At 39.0% G+C, this 19,871-nt stretch overlaps 1 protein-coding gene across 4 annotated transcripts in view; it reads left to right on the forward strand.

The window, feature by feature from the left end:
* The window catches only part of mgat5 (alpha-1,6-mannosylglycoprotein 6-beta-N-acetylglucosaminyltransferase), a 115,061-nt gene that overhangs the window by 59,529 nt on the left and 35,661 nt on the right, over positions 1-19,871 (forward strand). For all 4 annotated transcript variants that reach the window (XM_077727020.1, XM_077727012.1, XM_077726997.1 and 1 more), the window contains 4 exons: positions 5,114-5,283; positions 5,382-5,516; positions 9,951-10,084; positions 18,874-19,007. In XM_077727020.1, the coding sequence (XP_077583146.1) occupies positions 5,114-5,283; positions 5,382-5,516; positions 9,951-10,084; positions 18,874-19,007 (573 nt within the window). The remainder of the gene's footprint in view (positions 1-5,113; positions 5,284-5,381; positions 5,517-9,950; positions 10,085-18,873; positions 19,008-19,871) is intronic.

Here is a 19,871-nt window from a genome sequence, read left to right on the forward strand (position 1 = left end):
TCTGCCAATCAAAAAACACAAAAAGACAAACTATCATTCACGCTCACACTCATAAACAGAAGAATTTAGTGTGTTCATCCAGTCTAGCATCCATAATTTCATTTTGTGGGAGTAAACTGGAGTACCCGGAGAAAATCCACAAATTCTCGAGGACGCCATGAATACCCCACATTCCGGAAAGTCTGGATCCACCCCGCATTCATTAGTAGATCCTTTAATATACACACCCCCACTCTAGCATTTTAACCGTTTGTAAAAAATTACCTTCAAGTTTCACACAAAGTTATATCCTTTTTAATGCTATCAGTTTAGCTGTTTGTTCCCCGAATTGAGGTGGGAATAGTTTCACATCTAAGGTTTTTATTTTTTACAGCCGCCATGACCTAATGGCCCCCTATCATGTTTTTGGAAAATCCCAATTCCCTCTAATAGCATGCCAATCACCTTTTAATGCGGCCATCCAATTTTGTTTCTACTTGTTTCAGGTGATAAGATAATCTCCCCCATTTGTAAAACTAATTCATCCACGCCTATTTTATACAACATGACGCCTATGGCCTTTATTACGTCGCCTTGACTCCAAATTCTATGAACCAAGATAACACGCCTAATTTGTAAGCGAATTTCGCCCATCCCATTTTGTTCATAGACAACCCATCTACCTAAAGCGTCACTTGTTTCAAAACATGAAAGGCCCCACTAGAATTCGTGCATCCAGCGCCAAATAGAGCCTATTTACACATTTGTCTCAAACTTGTTTTAGATATGGGGTCCCCAATTTCTCAAAATTTCTCAGAATTTATGTACTACCACATCCTGTCAAAAACCCAAAACGACTAACATAACCTGTTTCTAAGCCAGATTCTGGAATTTGGAGAATTTCTCCTTTCCCTCCCTTATCTAAGCTTGTTATTGTCACTCGTTATCACTGTAACATTCAGGCGTATTAACCCCATCGTTGCTAAAGTTCTCACCAATTTGCATGCCCTTAATGCCGTAAAAGCAACGTTATTTGGTTGTATCAATTGACCAATGCTTATCCAATCCGTAATATCCTTAAAGTCATCAATATGACCTGTGACAAAGCATATTTCCTCCCGCCAGGACAACAGACAATGTTCTTTCAAGTGCACTTTGAAAAACATTCCATGTTACTCCATTCTTAGGGAAAATATGCTCATCCTAAACCAATTATTTTATTTACAATTCACCTAATTATTTGGATGAATGCCATGAATTTTATCATGCCACTATTGCATTGTAAATTTCCCATCTGATGTCGTTAACAGCCAAATAATTCAATACCTACTATACTTTGTAAATCACCTCATATGATGTTTACTTAAGACAAGAGTCATTTCCCATAGCCTGTTACCAAAACAAAAATCTACAACAATTAAATGAGACAAATCAACCTTTTGTTAGACAATTCCTAATTACAAACTTTAATGTTTTAAAAACCTTATCGTCACCAATATACCATAATATTGTAAATTTTGTCATCCTGGCCTTTTTTTTTCTTTTAAACAGCCAACCTCCTGGATTAAAGTATTTTGAATAATCAAAAAATTCTGAAATAGTATTAATATTATTTTATCCTCCAAAAGCTAGTTTCCTTTAACTAAGAGCCCTTTGAAATCCACAATTGCTCAAAAATGACTATTTTGGTCTATTTCCCAAATCCAAAGCTTTTTACCAAATCAACCTTTTACTGAACAGATTTTTCTATCCCCTTAATGCATTTCATTTTAAAACCCAAAATATCAATGCGAAAGCATTCGCATAACCTTGCATTTCTTGCAGCCCATGTATTGTTCTTATTCTGAAAAGTCCAAACAGAAAACGCAATTAGCCGTTAACTATGACCTCCACTCTTGCTGCGAAAACAGCATTGTTATCTTATGTTTACAAACCAGCTTTTTCCCTGTGCCCAAATACAACGCTTTTTAGAGAAGACAACCATTAAAACGTCAAATTAACCCCTCTTCCGATATTCAACTACATAACAATATTTTTCCAAGACCCCATATATCCAGAATATGTATGCTGCAAGCACAACAATATGGCAAAAACCCATTTTCTGCCCTCAAGTTTGCTTCAGCACCCCCAAGGCCAATTATTATTATTATAATGTCTTCGCGGAAAGGATCACAAAATCTTAGTCGTTTACACGGTCCGAACGCTCCCGAAAGCCCAACACAGTTAAATCGTCTGCCCCGCGGCCCACATGTTTCACTCCCATCTAATCAGCAGCCGCTGCACCAGAAACGCTTCCCCCGCAGTTGACACATTTTTTGGCAAGTCTAGAGCATAATAAAAACACAAGTGACATTCCCTGCTAAAATTTAAATGATCATTTTGTATATATTCTTTTGTCTTTTTAAACACCATCTTCCCGTTAGCGGACGGGATCAAAAACCAAGCTGCAATAAGCCATCACATTGCTGTAAATTGGCAGTACATATAGGTGTTATTAACAAAGCACCACCAGCACTTGGAAATAACCATTCTAATTGTTGTTATACAAGCCCAAGCATCACAAAAAAACCCAATTTATTGTATTCACAAAACGTCATACCCGGATTAACCAAATCAAATACCAGTGTCCCCATTAATTTTCTAGCAAAAAACCCAATTTATTTTTGTTAAACTTCCTCCGCGCGGTAAATATTTTCCCCGTCAGCCGAGGAGGCCCCGCTATTTTTTCCTTACCAAACAGTACTTTCCCGCCGCCACGGTCTTAAATATATCCCCGTTATCCGAGGGAGCCCCCACTATTTTCCCAAAGTAGTATTTTTTACTTCTCCCCGGCCTTATTTCGCCATTAGTGTCTGTGGAACAAGCTGTTACACTTTTATCCACTCACATATTATTTATATATGTATATTACCTCCATTAGTGTCTGTGGAACAAGCTGTTACACTTTTATCCACTCACATATTATTTATATATGTATATTACCTCTATGCATTAGTGCATATATTATCCTGTATTCTATGCATTTTAAGCTGGCCAGCAAACCCATATTTATTTATCCATAAATATAGCTGTGTAATATTTTTAAAGCGCTTTGTCTTACCAATTTTTTTTTCCCAATCCTTACAAGTTAGACGTATTTTTTGGATCGTCATCCAAACCCGCCTTACAACACGTGTTTCCCATATTTTACTATTTTGTAGTGAGTTCGTGTGCCTCACAGAGTTAACTTTATTATATCTATTTTTATTATTATCACTCCTTCGACTGTATTTCCTAGGCTTATCTTAATTTTACTGCAGAAACCACACAAACAACATACAACGTATATTCGTGCCTACCCTTTAGACACAGGACACTCCCCGGCCCCAATATTGTACCTCTAGTACAATACATTCGTGCCTACCCCTGAGACACAGGACACTTTCCAGCAAAGTGCCCCACCGTACCTGCCATTGACTAGTATAAACACAGGGTTTTATCGCCGTCACCCAGGACGCGAAACCAGCCCAACAATGGGCCTCACATACAATGTCCCTTTAACGCATTTGTAAACACCTTCACAACATGCAGACATTAATGTGGACTTACCCGAGATCCATCAGATGTCTCCCTCCAGCAGGAAAAGTCTTCAACCGCCGAGAATCCAGGCGCCCCCGTCGAAAAACTCCGGCCCACCAAGGGTTTTGAAGACGCCGTGCGCACGGTCACTTACCAGATGTCGAACAGCAGCGCCTGGGTTCTCGCTCCGGTATATTGACCTCCATGGCTCAGAAGGACCAAAATGTCAGGTTCATTAATAATTACCTTCGTCCGTAATTATCAATAACTGCAGGAAGACATCTTATTCAATTATTGACATTTAATTAAATAGAAATGGATACAACAATGGGTAAAAGCCTCCGGAAGGGAGAGTTACAGCAAGTGTCCCTTACAACTTCCGAACGTCTCCTCGAATAGACGTTTTCGTCCCATTCTTATGGTCACAAGTTACAGAGTTGTTGATCATTCCATCACGTATGAGTAAAAACAACATCTGGGACTACAATAACAATCAAAGTATTTTACTAATAACAAAAACAGGGACTAGACCTAACAACATTTAGATTAGAGTAATTATACAACCTCCTTGACCTAAGAATCATATAATATAATCATAATCATATAATCGTTACATACAGAAAAACCCGAAGTGTACGGTTACATAACGATAACAATATTCTTGTTATTGTCCGAATAGCCCTGTCCTCGTCACCAAGGGCCCACCAAATCTCAAGGACCCAGATTGGGTGGATTGTTTGTATAACCATCCTGGAACAGGCTGTCTAGGTTAAAGATGACTTGGTGTGACCTCAAGACTTTTGAAAAACAGAAAGAGAATGATTTAACAAAGTAATGAATTAATACAAAGAAAAGAAAGAGATTGATTTAATAAAGAAATGAATTAATATAACTATTATAATAATAAAACAGAATAAACCCAACATTATCGTAGAAGGGCCTCAGCAGTGACCTGCACTCTCCAAAAGACCATAGACTCCTCAATAGGTAGAGGCAGCTCTGGCCCCTTCTGTACAGGGCATTTTTGTTTGTGGACCAGTCTAGTTTGCTGTTGAGGTGAACACCGCCATAATTGGTAGAGTGGGCTAATATCACTCTTTCTCTTCTCATCACATATTTGAACAAGCTAATACATTAGCAAAATATTGTTGAAACCCTTTTGTCATCAGTGTGACTTTAAGCCTCATTACTCAATTTTCCTGAATTACTTTTACCTTGTCTTATTCCAAACATTCCGCATATTCTGTTTGATGATGCCTTTATTCATTATATTGGACACCAGACATAACCCCCAACTCCCTAGGTTTCTCTGGCAGTGTTGAAAATCCCAGTGAATGAGCCAAGGGTTGAAAATCAAGAAAGAATAAGCGAACGAATGATTGTGACTGCCGTGACAGTTAAATGACGCATACTGTAACAATAGTAATACATTGGTTTTATTTTATCGAGCACGTTAAAATAGACCCAAATATACTTCTTTAACGAGAAGAAAGTACACATTCTTCTTTTTTGTGCTTTCTCAATCTATATTTCCATGTCGATAGTTTTCATTTTATGGTACCCTTTTCCTTCTCAGGTCCTGGTGCACCTGGGTCTCCTGACCAAGGAATCAGGCTTCAAAATAGCAGAAAATGCCTTCAGTGGCGGCCCACTGGGCGAGTTGGTCCAATGGAGTGATCTTATAACCACTTTGTACTTGCTTGGTCATGATGTCCGCATTTCTGCCTCAGTGGCTGAGCTCAAAGAGTAAGTACATACATAATAAGTATTGTGGACACTTAAGAAGAATAATGAGAAACCTTTCTTTCAAGAAAGAACCTTACAACTGTATTATTTCTTTCCAGGATCATGCGACGAGTGATGGGAAATAAGTCAAGTTGTCCCACTCAAGGTGACAAGGTTGTTGAGCTCATATACATCGACATTGTGGGCCTTACTCAATTTAAGAAGACTCTGGGACCTTCATGGGTGCACTATCAGTAAGTAATTTTATTTTTTACATTAACCCTTTACAGAGCACACCTTTCACTCGTTGGTTGCCGTTGACAGTGTTTAGACTGGTCATCTGATCCGTCTTGTATTCTAAACGACACTAAAAGATGAGCATTCACAGCCAGTCCACCAAATTTAAATTAATCCAGGTTTCCAGCTACTTATTTTAACTGCGTTGCAGCGATGTGCCAGATTAGAGGTGCTTTATCGACAGCACTGAATCGAAAAGACCTGAAGAAACTACCAATGAAGAAACAGATTGAATTGTGTTTTTTCCTCATAAAGGGTGTTATAATCGTCCGGAATTTCCCTGGTGGATGGTACAAACAGGTGAATATTGCCTTTTGTTGTGTTTTTTTTCTTTGTTATCCTTTTTTTCCTAGTCAGCATGTAGTGCTTATTTAAAAAATATTAAAAAGGTTCCCTCCATGTTAGGTAATATTTAGAATTTTGTGTTACACATATGAAAGACGGGAGTCAATAGCCCAGTTGAAACAGAGCAAGGAAATGAACGTAGCACGCTTCTGTTCCAAGAAGCTGGTCAAACGCCTGAGAATGAAGATGCCCAAAAGAGGGCGCAACGATCAAAAGAGATTATACAGGTGTACTCCAAAAGGCAGTCATGGGCATGATTTTTTTTGCCCACCAGCAGTTTGTAATAACTAATTAACCATGGAAATTAGCATATGTTTTAACTCACTATTGGTATAAAAGACACCTGTTCACTACTTGAGTCTCTCACACACCAAACCCCACTATGGCCAAGACCAAAGAGCTGTCAAAGGACACCAGAGACATCATTGTAGACCTGCACGAAGCTAGGAAGACTGAATATGCAATATGTAAAATGCTTGGTGTAAAGAAATCAACGGTGGAAGCTATTATTAGAAAATGAAAGACATTCACGAACACTGATAATCTCCCTCGATCTGGGGCTCCATGCAAGATCTTACCCCGTGGTGTCAAAATGATAACAAGAACGGTGAGCAAAAATCCCAAAACCACACTGGTGGACCTAGTGAATGACCTACAGAGAGCTGGGACCATAGTAATAAAGGCTACTATCAGTAAAACAGTGCTCTGCCAGGGACTCAAATCCTGCACTGTCAGACGTGTCCCCCTCCTGAAGCCAGTACACATCCAGGTCCATAGCTGGTTCGATATAGATCATTTGGATGATCAAAAACACGACTGGAACTTATTGGTAGAAACACAGTTTCACGTTTTTGGAGGAGAAAAAAAAGGCAGGCATTTTTTATCTGAAAATTGGTCTTTCTAAGCTGTTGTGAGTGGATTTTTATTAGTCGCCCGTGCGACCTTACGCCCTGATGCTTATTTGAAAATATAACTTACTTGGCAAATTAGACAGCAGAGGGCATCATCAAAGGGGGATTTTTTTCACAAACGTGAGCCAGATGACATTATGGCGGAAAATGTCCTCCTAAAGCGAAAATAGAGTTTGCTCAGCCGACTTTGGCCGATGAGGATGGCCGGATGCCGCGCTGGAAGTTGAGACTCCATTTAAGTCAGTCGTTGCACGGCGGCGTATGCTGGCCGCTTTGGCGACGTCAAGGTCTGCCCCGCGACCCGACCACCCACGGCCAGAACAAGCAGCAACAAGATTTTTGGAAAGCAGAGGCCTTCCCTAACATATACATTCAAAGATAAATCAATAGCGTTCATTGCCCGAAAATGGGGTAAAATCAGACTGAAAACAGCATTTATTGATTAAATGCGAATACTGGACCTTTTTAGACATCAGCACTGGGCCAGGAGTATCATTAACCCGGGAAAAAGACAGCGATGGACATCGATACGTCCATATGCGAAACGGCAAAAATTTCAATAAAATGGGGTAAAATCTGCTTCCTAGCAGCATTTAGTAAACACTGGAGCTTTTCAGATATCAGAACTTGGCCCAAATTTGAAATATTATTTAGGAATATAGCCATATTTTACTCACCAAAATACCTTTTTAACTGTATACAATATCCATCCTCCTTTCTTTCCTTCTTTTATATCGCCATCGAAGCTAATGCTGATAGTCTAGCCTGTCCTGTCGGTGCTCGGACGTTTGGTCGCCGGTCTTTTGGTCGCCGGTCTTTTGGTCGCGGGACAAATGGTGACAGAGTTTACTGTTGAAGCCAGCTCTCAAAATTATATTCATGAGAGAGAGTTTAATGTCTAAGTACTGTTTAATATCTAAGTAATGATTCATATCTAAGTACTGATTAATATCTAAGTACTGATTAATATCTATGTACTGATTAATATCTAAGTACTGATTAATATCTAAGTACATTTGACCGGCGACCAAACGTCCAGTCACGGTCCTGTCGTATTTCCGTCATAGTCCGTCTTGAAAATGGTTTTAAATCAACACAACAATATATTTGCTTGTGCAGCTCGCTCCAGATACAGTTTGGTAGCTTTGGCCCCCCTACTCTATCACTAGACAATCAAAGTTGGTGAAAGCAATGACGTATCCTTACGCCTGCGTGAAGGCAATGACGTATCCCTATGCCTGTGGCAAGGCAGTGTGGTGTTTGATACGTCTGAAAATACAACTTCAGCAGCAGGTTAAGAAAGAGTGAGATCAATTTGAATAGGAAATAGGTTTATTACCGGACTGCAAAGTGGAGAGTTAGAGCTCTAACAGTGGAGTGCTGTTCAGCACGATGTTCCTGCAACTCTCTCTAAATGAACCGTGGGTCCGTCTTTATACAGGCAAAACAGGGTAAGATTCTAAGACCGCGGTGTAGGACAAAGTTTATGCAAACAAACTTTAGGCTGATATGGTTAGACATTTGCAGGGCTAAGTTGTATACAGACATTTTTTATAGCTCACACAAAATGCCGTAGCCTATCTTACATCGCATAATTCAAACAAACAATTGCAAGGGTAGCTAGTTGGCCTATCTTGATTTCTACCATCTTAAAAAACAATAATAAAATAAGTTTGGCCAGTCTATCTTATATTCTACGATCTGAACAAAATAATCACAAGGCCAGCTAGTTGGACTATTTTGTATTTCGCGATCTTAACAAACAATAATAAAATCAGTTTGGCCAGTCTACCTTACATAATACGATCTGAACAAACAATTACAAGGCCCGCTATTCGGCCGATCCTACATTCCACTGGCTAAACAAACAATTGTAAAACCAGTTTGGCCACCTGGCTCGACATGAACCAACAATTATTAAGCCAGTCAGCTAAGTCTCACACAGTGTTACTAACTCAAAAACTGCTTGGTTAAAGCAACAGTCTTATCAACGCTTGTATATTGAAGCAGAGCCTGCAGAACTGATTGTGAAGGCCTTGAGGCAGATTTGTGACTCTGGCAACAAATATTGGCTGAAATGTGATTGGTTAAATGCTTCAATATGAAAACACACATCTGGAAGCAGTGCAACCAGGGGGAAAAGCAATGAAAGGAAGCTAGCAGACAATTTGGATTTTTTTAATAAGTATCAATGGACAAAATATACTATATGATTCAGATATTTCTTAGATCACCCAAGAAGGCACCGACGGCCCGCCACTGGGTAATAGTAATGGGGCGATCCTATTTGCGTTTTTCATTCATCACGGCTGTGTCTGGTCCACATTAACCGCGATATGCGATAGAGGCTTTGTACTTGTTTTTTTTTTAAAATCATATGGACCGTCAAACTTATACATTAAGGCTGGCTTTACTATGAAGACAGCCATCAGCCTCCCCACACATGATGGATGAGCGTCAAGGGGTTCATTTTTCTGCTGTGAAATTTTTCTTTGGCGAGTCATTTTTTATTTTGTGGTGAAATTTCTTCTTTGGCACCGAGTTCCACCGATGCAAGCGCCAAAAAAGTAGCGGAACCCTGACATCCGTGATATTTCATCTCCCGTCTTTCGGTTGAGATTTTAGTGCGACTTTGGAATTTTTTATGGACTTTTTTTAATACTCATTTTTATGAACTTTTTTAATACTCATTTTTATAAACTTTTTTAACACTCATTTTTATAAACTTTTTTAACACTCAATGAATGTTTGAAGCCGCAAAGTGGTGAAGGATCACAGTCATCTGGATTTGACCACAGTATCACTTTACCATCTTTTGAGGGAGCGGGCAATGAAAGCTGATGTGCTTTGTTTTCCTTGTTTTAGTTTGGGTTTTATCGCATGTTTCATAGCAGCTTTCACAGTTGCATCTGCACATCCACTGGTTAGGATATTAAAAATCAAAAATTAGCTGAATAATTCATTCCAAAGTTTATATTTATCGATAAATGATTTTAATATTATGATAATGAAATACATTCAGCTGCTTCTGACAACAGGGCGAAATACGAATACAAGAGCTATTTTATGTGTGTCTATTGTAGTTTTAGCACTTTATTTGCACTTTTGGATACTAAAATAGTTTTGTCACCACAGGTGCATGTTGAGGGTGTTGGATTCCTTTGGAACAGAACCAGAGTTCAACCACGCCCACTATGCTCAGTCCAAAGGACACAAAACACCCTGGGGGAAGTGGAACCTCAATCCTCAGCAATTTAACACCATGTTTCGTGAGTCAGGCGAAAGCCATATTACAAAGCAATGGCTTATCTATACTCTATACCAAGGGTGTCAGACTCGGGTTGGTTTGCGGGCCGCTTTAAAGTCAACTTGATTTTATATGGGCCAGACCATTTTAGATATAATATTTAGATTTTTTTTTTATAAATGGATTAAAAGCCCTGATTATTCCATTTTTTATAGATCTAAAATAATGTATTTTTTTTATATATATTTTTAGATTATACAAAACGATTTTTTAACTAAAACAACAGAAAAAAATGATTAAAAAATTACAATAATTGATTTAGAAGGGGAAATTAAGGTAATTTAATATACAGTGTTCCCTCGCTACTTCGAGGTTCAGCCATCGCGTATTCAGAGCTTCGCATTTTTTTGGGGCAAAAAAATACAAATATTGCATTGAGACAACATATTATAGTTTTTTTTTGTTATAACATGATTTTCACTCTCTCTACCCGTATTCTATATGGTGTACTGTATACAGGTGGTAATATATATATATATATATATATATATATATATATATATATATATATATATATATATATATATATATATATATATATATATATATATATATATATATATATATATATATATATATATATATATATATATATATATATATATATATATATATATATATATATATATATATATATATATATATATATATATATATATATATATATATATATATATACATATATATATATATACATACATACATACATACACACACACACACACATATATATATATATATATATATATTTTTTTTTTTAATTACATTCAAATTAAGCATTTTTGAAGGGACATCCCTACTTTACTTCTCTTATTGCGGGTGGTTCCGGTCCCCATTAACCGCGATAACTGAGGGAACACTGTGCATCTATACAAGACATGGGCAAACTACGGCTCGCGGCCGAGGCTTATTATTATTTATATGTATCGTATCTTGTGCTGACCCGGCCCGTCTGTCAAATTTTTAAAGTCAATGTGGCCCCCGGGCCGAAAAGTTTGCCCGCCCCTGATCTATACTCTTCATTTGATCCCAAAACAGAAAGTTGGCACTCAACATTTACTTTCCCGGGCCACACAAAATGATGCGGCGGGCCAGATTTAGCCCCCTGGCCCCCACTTTGACACGGGCTCTATACTATTATAGAAATGGATCTTTGTCTGTGTGTATCTGTTTTTTTCCCTGTCCATTCAGAAACAGCTGAACCGATTTTTATGAGAATTCACAGCTATAGATTAGGCGTCTGCCAGTGTGTTAGGCTAGGTTTTATGTCAAAGCACGTTTGTCAAAGCACCTTTTTCATGTGTTTATGTTTTATGTCAAGGCTGCCTTCTGTCACCGATTCTTTTCAAACATTTTATGGACATAATATCTGCGTAAGCAAGTCGAGGCATTGAGGGGTCCGGTTTGGTGGCCACGGTATTGTGTTTTCGCTTATTTCTGAAGAAGCATTCCTGTTGGTGTCTTTAAGCTGTGGTCTTCAACTCATGAAGTGGTCGGGACAAGAATTAACACATCCAAATCTGAGACAATGGTCCTCAGTCAGAAAAAAGTGACATTCTCTTTATGGCAGGGGTCTCGAACTCAATTTACCTGAGGGCCGCAAGAGGCAGAGTCTGGGTGAGACTGGGCCGCATCAGGATTTCCACAAGAAAAGCGCTGATAAAACATTCCATTGTTATCAAATATCTTTATTTAAAAAAAATAATTGATTAAATAGATTAACTTAAATATTAATAAAAAATAAATCAATAAGTAATAAAAATACAGTAGATATACAGTGGCTGGCTAAGTAGAAAAAACTAATTATTTTTATTCCGTTTCAAATGTCTGTATTAACAGCTCTTTAAATTTTAACTTTCTAAACTTGAATGGAACATTGAACATGAAATATTCCGGACACAGCTTCTCTTGTCTACTTCTTGCTGCTAGAGACCCGGCAGTGCTTCTTCTCACATAGCTGAGTAACATTTGGTTTGAGGGAGGAAGCAGTGGAGACCCTCAATAGAGCTTGAAGATGCTCATCAGTAAGTCTGGACCTATACTTGGACTTATTGAAGCTCAAGGTGGAGAAGAGTTTCTCACACAAGTTTATGCTCCCAAAAAGGCACATGGTCCGCTTGAACATTTGGGAAAGTTCAGGGAAACTGGGGGTCAACTCTCTCAAAAATTGCCCAAGCTTGTCTGCTTCTCCACTCACCTCCCTGAACTTGGCTTTGAGTGCAGAGTTGCACTGATGGTCAATGAGCTCCATTTGAAGCTCAGGAGGGGCATCTTCCACATCAAATGAGAAGGGGTCCGCAAACATTTGAAATGTGGCTTTGTATGTCTTGAAGTCTGCAAATCTGTGATCAAATTCCTCCTGCAGCTTCAAAATGGCCTCCACATATTTCTCACCACTGAATGGTGTGCCTGCATCCACAAGAGCCTTGCCTGCTGGGAAATGAGAGAGCTGGGGTTTCCATAACAAAAGTTTAGTGCAGAATGCTCTCACATTGTCATAGGCAGCACTGACAAGTTGCCCCTTGTAGCCTTGTAGCTTCTTGTTCAGTACATTAAGCTCATGTGTGATATCAACAAGTAAAGCTAAGTCCATGAGCCATTTGGGATCTTTTAGCACAGGAACAGCAACCCCGTCTATCTCCATGAAGTCTTTTACTTCTGCTCTCAACTCAAAAAAACTCTTCAACACATTTCCCCTGCTGAGCCAACATATCTCAGTGAAGTAGAGCACATCCCCACATTCAACAAAGAAATATTGCACTCCCCACTTTTCTTGAAACTGTCTGTGCTCATCACTGACCTTTCTCTTCATGGCAGGCTTTGAAACAGACATCTCTGGGGCTGTAATATGTGTTTACACTAGGAATGAGTCTTGGATTGAATTTTTAACTTTCAGTCGCGCGGTTCTGTGGCGCATGCGCACTTTCGCTCTCCGATCGTTTTGGATTACGGCAGCTCTCCGAGCCGAGCCGAGTCAGCGAAGCACTGGACAGCCCGGCCAATGTCCCACCCTCCAGAGCCGTATACTTAACCGTGATTGGTTCATCCAGCTCTGAACACAGTGTCATTCATATCCATCTTGCGGGCCGCTCGGACATTAATCTTGCATATTAAGACACGGGCCGCAAATTATCGTCACGCGGGCCGCATATGCCCCGCTTGGGGGGGGGGGGGGTGGTTTGGGACCCCTGCTTTATGGGTAATAGATGGAGTCCTTCGCCAGGTAGAGGAGGTTAATTATCTCTCTGTGTTGTTAACGATTGAGGGAAGACGGGAGTTGTAAATCAAAAGGTCACTCGGTGCAGCGTCTGCAGTGATGCGGACTCTGTATCGGTCTGTTGTGGTAAAGAATCGGAGCAGAAAGGTAAAGCTGTCCATTTACTGGTTGATCTCCATTTCTTCCCTCACCCTTAAGACTGTTTTTTTTTTATTAAAACAAGAAATAATAATTAAATGTAAACTCACATCTCACTGATTTTCCCCAAATTATTTTGATTACGGACAAATTGAACACATTAACAGGCCGATAGAAAACTAAACATTTGTTGAATTTGTTAATATAAACTATCTGGCAAATCAAAAAGCATTAAAAAAAAAAGAAATTATATAATAAAGTCTAAATGGCAACCTGAGTCACAATCTGATTTGGTGCAAGTACAGTGGGACCTCGGTTATCGCGGTTAATGGGGACCGAGACCACACGCGATAACTGAAAATCCGCGAAGTAGGGGCGCCCCTTCAAAAATGCTTTTTATTTTTTTTACCTTCCCTGTATACAGTACACCTTATAGAATACGAGTAGAGAGAGTGAAATTCATGTTATAAAAAAAAACTAAAATATGTTGTCTGTTTACAATAACAATTGAGGGTATAGAACACTGTTCTACCAAACAATTTACTGTATTAAAATAGACCTCCATAAAACCTGAAAATGTATTAAAATAGACCTCCAGAAAACGTCAGTGTATTAAAATAGACCTCCATAAAACGTCAAAGTGTATTAAAATAGACCTCCATAAAACGTCAAAGTGTATTAAAATAGACCTCCATAAAACGTGGAAGTGTATTTAAAGTGGATTTCCTGGTTCTCATGAAAAATGGCGAAATAACGACTAAGTCAAACGGCGGTGTCTCAGAGAAATGAATCCGAAGATGCACTATCCTCGGATAGACTCGGGCGAATGTCCCGCTGAATTTCCTGGTTCTCAAAAATGTTCTAAGTCAAACGGCGGGGCGTCAAAATGGTTCAGTCCGAAGCATGCACTATCCTCGGATAGGCAAGACTGAAAAGCCCCGGTGAATTTCCTGGTTATCAGAAAAAAGGCTGAAAAAGAGCCTATGTCTGTTAGGTTCATTAATAATTACCTTCGTCCGTAATTATCAATAACTGCAGGCAGACATCTTATTCAATTATTGACATTTAATTAAATAGAAATGGATAACAACAGGTAAAACCTCTGAGGGGAGTTTCAGCAAGTTCCTCTTACAACTTCCGAACGTCTCCCCGAATAGACGTTTTCGTACGACTCTTATTGCCATGAATCAAAACAATTTACAGAGTTGTTGATCATTCCATCACGTATGAGTAAAAACAACATTTGGGACTACAATAACAATCAAAGTATTTTACCAATAACAAAAACAGATGACTAGACCTAAACAACATTTAGATTAGAACAATTATGCCTTCCTTGACCTAAGAATCATATAATAATTACATAAAGAAAAACCCGAAGTGCGTCACGAGTGTTATGGACGTGGCAGAAACAATATCTTTGTTATGGGCTCCGTTGCTGGAAATGGCAGATATCCAGTTCAAGCCCGATCAACAATCCTTGGAGAAGTCCATGTGAGAGTGGACTAGGCGGCAGTTCATGACCTCGCAACACTTTGAGAATAATAAGAGAATGATTTAACAAAGAAATGACTTAATACAACTATATTTATAATAGTAATACAGAATAAACCCAACAATGTCAAACGGCGGTGTCTCATAAAAATAAGTTTGACATGTTGCACGGTCCCCTGATCGGCTGGGAACGAAAGCCCCAGTGAATTTCCTTGTTCTCTTAAAAATGTTGAAAAAAATTACTATGTCAAACGGCGGTGTTTCAGAAAAATGTACCCGAAGATGCACTATCCTCGGATAGGCACGGACAAATGTCCCGGTGAATTTCCTGGTTCTTGAAAATTTTCTATGTCCAAAATATTTTCTAAGTCCGAAAATTTTTCTAAGTCAAACGGCGGGACATCAGAATGGTTCAGTCCGAAGCATGCACTATCCTCGGATAGGCTCAAGCAAAAGTCCCGCTGAATTTCCTGGTTCTCAGAAAAAAGGATGAAAAAAAAGACTATGTCAAATGGCGGTGTCTCAAAAAAATAAGTCAGACGTGGTGCACGGTCCCCGGATCGTCTCGGAGCGAAAGCCCCGGTGAATTTTAATTTAATATTTTTTTTATTTATTTATTTTTTCATTAAAAAAAACCGCGAAGCTCTGAGGCCGCGATGGTGGAACCGCGAAGTAGCGAGGTCCCACTGTAGTTCCTTTAGATTGTTCTAAATATTTTATTACAGTAATACTTAGATACAAGGTATGTGTGTTCCGGGACCCAAACTCTTATGTCAATTCACTCATATCTCAAATACTATTTTTCTTTATGTTGATAGAATCACCAAAAGGCATTCCCAAATGCACGCACAAATAAAAGAGACAGGAGTCTCATTTGTGGTTTTCTTGCAAGAGAGAATCAAAACCGACCCGTCTTAGTCCAAGTTCATTCTGGCGTTAGAAGCTTATTTTTCCTGACTTTTAGCGTCAAGGATCAAGGACCCTAGTTACAATAGACATCTCAGCTCTCAAGGGAGGGGTGTAAAAATAGGAGTGAGAAGTCAATAGAAGTTTTAGCTCTCAAAACAAATGAAGGTCCACCGGATCTTCTCAAGGGAGGGGTGTGAAAACAGTGTTAGAAGTTGATAGTCAAGGACCTGAGTTACAATAGTATGTTTAGTTCTCAAAACAGATGAAGGTTCACCCGATCTTTTCCATGTTCCAGCTGTCCAAGATGAGTGACCTTCCTGTTGTTTAGGCTAACTCAGGAGCAAGCATTTACACGGTTCCAAGCAGATGTACTAAAATAACTTTTCTAATGTTAATAAGCTAAGTAAAGCAAAGTGTTCTTCATTGCGAGCAAATGTATAATAATGTAAGACTAATAAGCTAAGTAACATAAAGCGTTCTTCATTGCGAGCAAATATATAATAATGTAAGACTAATAACCCTAACACCTAAGAAATACTAAATCCATTCCCACCCTCTGAAAAAGCACTTAAAAACAGTGGAACAATGGAAAAACATGTTTTTTAATTTTTATTAAATGTTTAATTTATTTTAATCTAATTCATAACCTTCCACTCACAAAGTAACAAATACCTATCTATTGGTTTGATCTCAAATAAAATGATGACATTATGTACAGTACTGTATGGCAGACGGTATTGGCTAACAGTGATGTGTGCGCCGGAGGAGGGAGAGAGAAAGCAGGAAAAAGACTTTCGGTACGCTACTCTTTTGTGACACTACGTTACATAACAAACTTTAAATTAACCTTAAATTAACTAAGCTTACTATACCCACACTTAAAAAATGCATGTACCTTGTGCTATAACTGAGGCAAATGTTTTAATGTATTACACTGTGGCTTTCAGGTCAGAACATGCTGCTTCCCCATGCCTTACATTCTAGTGTATCCCAGTTCGTTTTCTAAAGTTATCAAACCAGCCACGACCCGCTTTGAACGTTTCCGCTGGCGTTTAGGACGCCTCTTTCTCAGGTGCTTGCTTTACTTTCAAGTCCTCGGAAAGGCCGCATCGGGAAGCGTCTCTCGTATGCTCGTATCTCAAATTTGTCTCATGTCTCAGGGGAAAAGATGAATTTTCAAATTTGTCGTTTGTTTGCATACTCGTATGTCAAGGTACAAATGAACGTTTCCCATAGAAATGAACTAGAAACAAATAATTCGTTCTAACCTTCTGAAAAATCACCAAAATTTGTATTTGTTCTAATTTGTCATTTATTAACAAAGTAACAAATCACTAGTGGTTTAAAAGTACTAAAATGTGTTTAATAGTACTAAAGTTAGACGAATTTTGCTGAAGAGAGAGTGACAGAGAAGGGAGACTTTGCACGGCAACGCGCTCGTAACATATAACATAAACACATTTAAATGAACTTGGATTACGGTGCAGACACACTCAAAAATAAGTTTCATCTAACCTTACACTAAACTTAAATTACTATTTAATTTTTTTTTGCAATACCAATGCTTTTAAGTTATTCATAAATAATTAAATTAGATAAAATGTTATTCATCCCGTAGTCGGGAAATTCCCTTTTTTTGCAGTCGTAAGAAGGTGCAAAAAAGGTGAAAAAACAGACATTGTAGAAGATATGAATAGACCAGGGGTGTGAAACTCCCTTTGGTCTGCGGGCCGAATACAGCTTAATTTGAGATCAAGCGGGCCGGACCAGTAAACATAGAACTAACAATAAGCCCACTTTTTTCCTTTGTATTAGTCACTAATACTAATTATTAGTGCAAAGAATGAGTAAATTATTGTGAATTATGAATGTATTTTATGCTTATTATTATTATGTCTTTTGGTTTATATAGTGTAGTCACTGGAATAGAATTTTGCACGACCTTGTGGTAACTCCCATCACTACTCCTTTTAGTTAGGGGGGGTGTTATCTATCACAACACCCCCATTTATTTGTTCACCTTCCCGCCTAAAGTTTGTCTCTGTCACATGATCCTGTAGTAATAAAACCAGTTTGTCTGTGGGGAGTTGCCAGGGATTCGATCTGGTTACGCAGGAAGATAGACATATCTCCCGGCGCTAACTTTTCTGGCTCCCTCCTTCATATGAAGTGAGTCACGACTAGCTGTGTTTCCTCTGCTCCGATATTATTGAATGTATATGGTCTTAAACCTGACAATTATCAAAATGTTTATTAACAGAATTTTCCTTTTACATTATGAACAATATATTATAACCAAGAGAATAACATAAGAACATAAATAAATGTCAATTCATGTTGTCTGCACGTACTAAAACACTGCGCCCCTTGCGGATAATACAAGAACTACAAATTTCCAAGAAAATTCATGTCTTTTTTATACAATGCAGCTTTCTTCCCCGGGCTGTACCAAACCACCAGACGGGCCATATCCGGCCCGCGGGCTGTATGTTTGACACCCCTGGAATAGACTATCTATAGATTATCAATTCTTCAGAAAATATGTTATTCTTGGACATTAGAGGAAGTTAAGGTACTATTAGACAGCATGCATTTTTCATATTCATTCATCTTCCACACCACACATCCTCAACAGGGCTGCAGGGGTTGCTGGAGCCTTACCCAGCTGACTTCGGGCAAAAGGCAGACCACATCCCGGACTGGTAGGGCACACAGAAAGACAAACCATCGCACCAACGGGAATCGGGCCAGTGCCTGTCCGCACCGAAGTCAATCGGTATTGGATTGAATAACTTTATTCATCCCGTATTCGGGAAATTACATTGTCTGGCGCCATCTAGTGTTTGCGAATAGGTACAACGTCTAGACCCAGACTTTTAAGACGAACAACACTTTTTCACTCTAATTTCGATGCATAACACACCGTCTTGTGTTCGGATCAATACGGTAATAATGTTACGATAACATTGCTTTCTTGTCAATTCTTGTGACAGCTCACACACCAGACAACAGTTTCCTGGGATTTGTGGTTGAGCAGCACCTTAATGCCAGTGATATCAAACACATTGATGACATCAAGAGACAAAATCAGTCTCTAGTTTATGGCAAGGTTGACAACTTCTGGAAGGTATGACAACTCATCCCCATTACTTCAATGATCAAAGTGATTAAAGATAGCATATTTCCAAATGCACGGCATCAAGTTTATAGGTTATTAAGTAACCATGGTTGAAATGGAAAATTAGCTATTGGTGAGGTTTCAAAGATCCACTTTGTTCTTATCAGACCATATGCAATTGTAACATGTCACACTGCAGCAGTGACAGCAAGAGATTTAGTGAGACTCAGATGGGATAGACCAGTGAGGTAAGGTATGAAGGAACAAGACCAAGCGGGGCATTTAAAAGATCAGAAACGTGTGTGTGTGCGGTAGAGCATTGTCTTAAATACAAAAGTGCTACCTGAGAGCCAGTGGAACTCTTTGAGGTTAGGTAAGGTAATGGATACATTCTTGTTGAAGTCAATGGATGGGATTTGTGAGAGAGGCCAAAAAGGCTGGAGACTTGGTCTAATTCTCGCGCAAGTCAAGGAGAGAGTTCAGCAATGGAAGTACAGTCCGCTGCATAAAAAATGCTGTTTCATGGGTTATTGATGTGGGTGGTGTTCAATTGTTGGGTTTTAGTGCTCGCCGTAGGTTGACAACAACCACCTGTGCACTTGATACCATGACACCTGAGGCCGCAGTTTGATGACTGACTTTGTGGTCGTTTAATTGAACTTGCGGCCGCATGTCTTCGACACTCGGGTAAAGAGAGGGGCGGAACTGTCAACCAATCACCACATGGTGGTGAGTTGGTTCCAATGATGGGGGAGGATGCAGATGTGGCCCGGAAGACCAGAATGTTTTGTTAAGGTCTGCTGGTAACGCCTGTCAGAAAGAGTTTTAATTGCCAACTATGACAGAGCTTCCCTCATGTCCGGGAAGAAGCAG

This window comes from Stigmatopora nigra, chromosome 1, assembly GCF_051989575.1.
Source record: "Stigmatopora nigra isolate UIUO_SnigA chromosome 1, RoL_Snig_1.1, whole genome shotgun sequence".
NCBI classification, from domain to species: Eukaryota; Metazoa; Chordata; class Actinopteri; order Syngnathiformes; family Syngnathidae; genus Stigmatopora; species Stigmatopora nigra.